General features: G+C 35.5%; 1 protein-coding gene across 1 annotated transcript; it reads right to left on the reverse strand.

Moving 5' to 3' along the window:
* Window positions 1–1203: 1203 nt before the first annotated feature.
* TDRD12 (tudor domain containing 12) lies at window positions 1204–4613 on the reverse strand (the record flags this gene model as incomplete). The annotated part of the gene is made up of 4 exons (XM_009574135.1): window positions 4593–4613; window positions 3215–3376; window positions 2769–2905; window positions 1204–1323 (listed from the first exon to the last, which is right to left on the reverse strand). Coding segments are annotated over exons 1-4 (440 nt in total), but the record flags the coding sequence as incomplete, so codon positions are not given.
* Window positions 4614–6218: the final 1605 nt, after the last annotated feature.

The raw sequence follows: 6218 nt of genomic DNA on the forward strand, positions 1-6218 counted from the left end.
CCAGCCCCAAAACTGAGCCCTGGGGAAAATGAACTGATCAAAAATTACTGCATATTGCTTTGTCAAGGTATGATGGCTTACATCCAACATAAAATATGATGATTAGAAATGAAACAGAATAACCAAAAATAAAGCAAGAATCCACTCGTGGAACATTATTTAATAGGCATTAGGCAATTTTTAACAAGCACTTAACAAACATTGAAGTGCTGAAAACAAAGGTCTGTAGCAGAAAGTGAAGTTCACTCTTTATCATCTTCTGCAACTTTAAGTATAAAATAAAAAAGAATCAAATAAAGAGCACTGTAAACAAAATATGGCAACCTACTACTTTTTTTGATAATTCACAATGATGGCCCACTCAAGATATACGCTATTCGTATCCAAACTATGCTAATATTTGTTCTGTCAGAATATTGGAACTCAAATACTAATTTCTTCTTCCAAACAAGAGTATAAAAAAAGAAATAAACTGCTTGACCACATATAGTTTTGAATATTCTTTAATGACACAAACCAAAGTAGCTTTCTTGCTGTGGAGCTGTATTCCCCAGTGATCTAATCATGTCCCCCTCAAGTTGGCAGGATCTTTGACAAAAGCATCCTGGAACTCAAGCATACAAAAGCATTTCTCTTTACCACCAGACCCCAGTGAAAATCTTATTCAAGTCCTTCAAAACTGCAGTGAGAAAAAATTGACATGAATATAAGGAAAGCACAACAGGAATCCAAAACGTATCAAGAAAAAAGACACAATGGGGAAAAACAAAGCTACCTATAAACAGCTATAGAAATTCAGTTCAGGTACGCATGTACTACCATTAAAAAAAAAAGTATCAGGAGTAAGATGAGTATCTGTAAGAAAGGGCACATTAAAGATAGATTAGTAAGGAAGTTCATGTGCTAGGAATCAAGAAACACAGCTCTGGGATGATAGACAAAGTGCAAGAACTGCCAGAAACTTGCCTAAACTTCCGACGGTTTTAAAATAAGTATCAAAAGATTCAAACAGGTGAATAAAAAAATCCAAACCATTAAGGAAGAATCATTACAGAAGCAGTTCCATTTAAGAACTGCTCCTCTGAAATAGAAAGTGTTTTCCAAATCTGTTCTTCACAATCTCTTCTAAAAAAAAAATTTCTGCAATAAAACTTCACACTTCAGAAATTTATGAATAGAATACATTTATTAAACTCTACTTACACTATTTTTGCAGTATCTTCACAAAAGTCAATACGCAACGTCACTGGCTTTGTACGATACAGTCTACACTTTTTTGCTCTATATGGGATCTGCATAAATGCTTCCAGTGCAACTCGAATGCTTAAAAACAAAGCAGAAATAATCTCATTTTACAGCGCAGATTTTATTCTCCAGCAGTCATCGGTATCATACACATCCTTCCGTTACCCTGCATCTGACAACACAGTTCTTCCAGAAGTTTCGCTCCCACTGCGAAACACTCTGGAACCATTGTTTTATTTTTCTCTCCAAGAGAGGTGCTACCAGGAGCAATTAGTGAACAGATTCACTCTGGATATGAATATAGTTCCTATTTACTTGAAATCTTTCTGATCCTTCCCCACTACAGTTTGAAGCCTTTTCATCGTATTTAGCCCTCATGCTACCACATATACCACCTAGCACTGCATATTCCATTTTGCAGTTATTACTTCTGTGTGAGAAACCAGGTATGATTAACATCAGCAAGAAGGAAATCTAATAAACTAATTTGCATTTGTACTCATTTTCCTAAAAAGAATTTATTCTTTATAAAGGTATCACTAGAGTGTTAATCTTATCCTTTACACTTGGTTTGGTTGGAGACTTTTAATAACCAGCAAGATGCCGTATATAGCAAGCTTTTAAGATCCATGTATTTATCACTTTTGTTCAATTTTTTCTTTTACAATGAAAAAGCAATAAATCACACATTTACTTCTAGTTGAACATATTTTAAACTCAGGGCATTGTCAAGTTGTTTTCCAATACAGCAACATTCGATTTAAAAACATTATTTAACTTAAGATTTATTTTAAAGTATTTTAAATAAGCTTTCTTAATTTTGTGGAATACTACAGAAAAACATTTAGTAAAGCTTCTTGTACCCAAAATTTGCATATTTTATTAGAGAATTGAACTTTAAATCTTGCTAAGAGGTGGAACAGGTTTTTTTTAGAACACATTAAGATTTTAGAAACAGTAGGTTTCATAGTGGTTTTATTAAAAACTCAGAACCTGTGAAAATTCACCTTTTTGTGCCATGCCAAGACAGACTGTCAGCTCTTAGGAAAGTAAACAAGCTAGTAAACTCCAGTGGGAAAAAACCCACATATTTGCGCTTAGACATCAAAAGCTGGTTCAGCAAGTGAAACTCTGCTTCTATATACACTTTGTGAGTGATCTTCACTGGTTATAATTTTTTAATATATAATCACTTAATAAGGGAGGAAAGTATATATAAATAATGTTAACTGGCAATCATACATTTCAATCATAAGAAACTGACATTATTTCTATTTCAAATCTTTAAAAAAACCCCAAAACCTACAACAGAAGGCATCTTTAAAAATTCACAAAACAAAGCCTGGTTTGCATCCACCCTTGCAAGGGCCTATCATACAGCTAGCAGTTTTTTGTGGACCCAACCCACACCTCAATTCAACCAAAGCCCTGTCACTCTCAGTCTAAATAAATATTAATAATATCTGTATGCATTAACTAACAAATACATTTCAGTTACAGTGTCAAAACCCCCAAACACTTACTCCTTTGATTTAACAAAAATGTATTTGGCATAATCCACAAGAAAACATTCTGTTTGATAATGATCTGTACAGTACATGATTGACTTAATAACCGCTCTACACCAGCATTTGAGTTCCTCACTGAAAACCACACAAATCTGAAAAAGAAAGAACAAGACAGCAGGTTCTTGTAAATGGAGTAAGTTACACTGAGAAGTTTTTTTAGAGGCAAGAATATAGTATTTATTAGACAGCCCTCCATTTTCTTTTTAAAATGCAAGCGTTTCAACTTACGTAGTTATGAAGTTTACAGATAAGAAGATATAACCCATATAGATGCCATTAACTACTTTTCTACATAGCAATATTAAAAAAAAGATTAACGCATATCTTGGATACTTCACCCCCAAACCAATGCAAGTAACAGATTATTTCTCTCTATCTGCACAATATAGCAATGAGTTTACCTGGCCTTCTTCCACCATTAGTGGTTTTACTTCATCCACATCTTTACAAGATTTGTCATAGAACTGATTCATTTCAGCATTCAGGTTTTTATATTCTATTTCATCGACTATGTAAGGCCCACATCCTTTCATAGTAACCCAAAAGCAACCTGGATCTTCAATCTGGGGCAAGGGGTAGATAACAATAACAAATACTATAAGCTCCTGCTAAAACAATAGGATGTTTTTAAGAACATCTGAGCAGCAAATGTAAAAGTAAAACTTAAAATCTTTAGTGAGGCACCTTAAAAATTATAGTGACTGATACTTAGCATACAGAATGGTAACAAGCAAAACATCTTCCAACTTCAGACCATTAGTTTATTAAATGGCTTCTCAGCTTGCAAGTTTCTTTAGCACTGCAATTAATAGCATGGGTATTCTAAAAGGTAGTAGCATTATCTAAAAAGTTGGTTAAACCAAACAGTGGGTAAAGTGCAAAGACATGAAGCTTTTTACTTCCATATTGTCCTCAAGAATCATGTATAAAAAACCCAAAACACACAACAAACACCACAAAGGGACTTTTCTTCATGCTCAGAGTCTACAAGACAGTTAGTTTCTTTAAAATGAGGTCATAGCTTTCTGCTCAGCCTTTATGAACCAGTCTTTCAGCTGATCAGGGTCCCCAGTTGTTATGGGTTAATCCCAGTACGCAGCTAAACACCACATAGCTGCTCCCTCGCTCCTTCACTCCTCTGCAGTGGAACGACTGAGTGAATTGGAAGGGTAAAAGTGAGAAAACTCATGGTTTGATATAAAAACAGCTGAATAGGTAAAGCAAAAGCTACACATGCAAGCAAAGCAAAGTAAGGAATGCATTCACTGTTTTGCATTGGCAGGCAGCTGTTCAGCCATTTCCAGGAAAACAGGGCTTCATCACACATAACACTGACTTGGGAAGACAAATTTGATAACCACAGACATCCCCCTTTCTTCCTCCTTCCCCACTGCTTTTATTGCCGAGCATGACATCATATGGTATGGAATACCCCTTGGGTCAGCTGTCCTGCCTGTACTCTGAGAAAACAATTTTTCCGTGATCTCGTGGAATATGGTAAAACCTAGTACTATACTACACTCTATTTAAGATTATGTTGCACATCTTCCATTTTAGATTATAGCTGCATCCCTACTGACCTCTTTTGAGATGAAACCAATATAAACACCTAAAAGAAATGACAAAACATATATAATCCATACATGACCCCAGACATGTAATAAAGTGCTGCTGAATGGAAATGCAGAGGCATCATCTTATTTGTAAATCTGACTTCCAGAGAGTTGCACTGAAACAAACAAACAGCAATCCTTTAGACTTTAAAAAACACCAGCATACCTCTAATACCAAGACTTCCATGTTTGTCAGCTAGTCTTCCTCAACACTATTGTAAAAGAACAACAAACATTTGATTAACCATTTTTAAAGCCATCATTTGTTTTGAGGCATATCTAAAAAGTGCACACCTAACGCAAGCCTATAGATTTTTGCTACTTGTCTCAGGAGTACTAGTCTAGGCAACTGATTTACCCACATTAAAGGGTTCAAACAAGCCTTCTTAATGAGGCATTATGTTAAATCCTAATTAAGATTTGCCATCCATACTTATTTACAAACAACCACAACAATTTTTAGTACACCAAAACACACTCGGTATTCTCAACCTACTTACAGTATGCAGCTGCCTGTATTACATTCAAAGGTCAACAGAAATAGGCTGATCGAAGACAAGGGCTGCTACAATCTATCTACATGACCAACACCAGAGGGAAATGCTTGCATTATTTAAAAAAAAAAACAACACAACAAAACACATCTAACACAAAAGAAGAGTTCCAACCTTCGCAAACAATTTTAACGTAACAGAGACTTTTACTGGTATTTCACATTACATTCATCTGCAATAGTATGTATCATATCTAGGAATTACAATGGAGTAAAAACCTACCTACAGACTGAAGTAATTCGTATTTCATTTTGGCACAAACCAGCACATCACGATATCATCACCGCAGCATCTAGCTTACCACTTAAAAGAATTCACACTGGAAGGAGGTGCCTAGTAAAATGTTTTGGGAGCAGAAAGTCAAAACATTGACCTTCCACTTCCAAAGCTAGTGTTGAACAAGTCAGCACTAAATAAGAAGCAATACAGCTACACTGTGGTCATAACTAGCAACATGCTTTGCTAAGAGATGGTACTATTACCAGTTTGAAACTACAATGAAACAGCTGAAATTATTTTAAAAGCTTTACCTAGTATCATATGACACAAGCATACCATCCAAGTTACACAAAAGTCTCTTAACACTGCACTGTAATATACTGTAACATGAGATACATAGTGCTGCCTTACACACTTAAAAACCATACACTTTTATTTCAGGAATAACATGTGAGAGGCATAACCAACCTCTCCTAATCTCTCAGTTTGAGAGGTACAAAACCAAGAAATGACCTATCAAAGTATCAAGGATAAAGCACACCCACATAAAAGGCTAGCTCTCCTAATATATTCCTAGTAACATATACCCACTTTGTTACTAAGAACTAAGAAATAACACAAATGTTTGCTCAAATCCCATACCCAGCACTAAGGATATTTACCTTGCAAAGATGCAAGAGATCATTAAACCCCTCATGAAACCAATATAAATACCTAAAAGAAATGACAAAACATATATAATCCGCAACTGCCACCTTAAGAAAAACATCACAGGAGAAGGTAAAAGGATGCCTCTCCAGCAACGCAAGTCTGACACAAACACTCTTACAAAAAACAACGACCTCGCTATCCCAGCCTCTCTCCCTCTAGTCAGTCTTACTCCAGCTAAAAAACTCACCTCTAAAAGGCACAGTGCAAGGAAAGAAGAGCACAGTAAAAAGCAAAAAACTGTTAAGAAACTATGTTTTTTTGCTTTATTCCCTACCCGCCCCAGCTTCCTTCATATTCTGCCGTAGTTT

This window comes from Fulmarus glacialis, unplaced genomic scaffold (assembly GCF_000690835.1).
Source record: "Fulmarus glacialis isolate BGI_N327 unplaced genomic scaffold, ASM69083v1 scaffold2623, whole genome shotgun sequence".
Lineage (NCBI taxonomy): Eukaryota > Metazoa > Chordata > Aves > Procellariiformes > Procellariidae > Fulmarus > Fulmarus glacialis.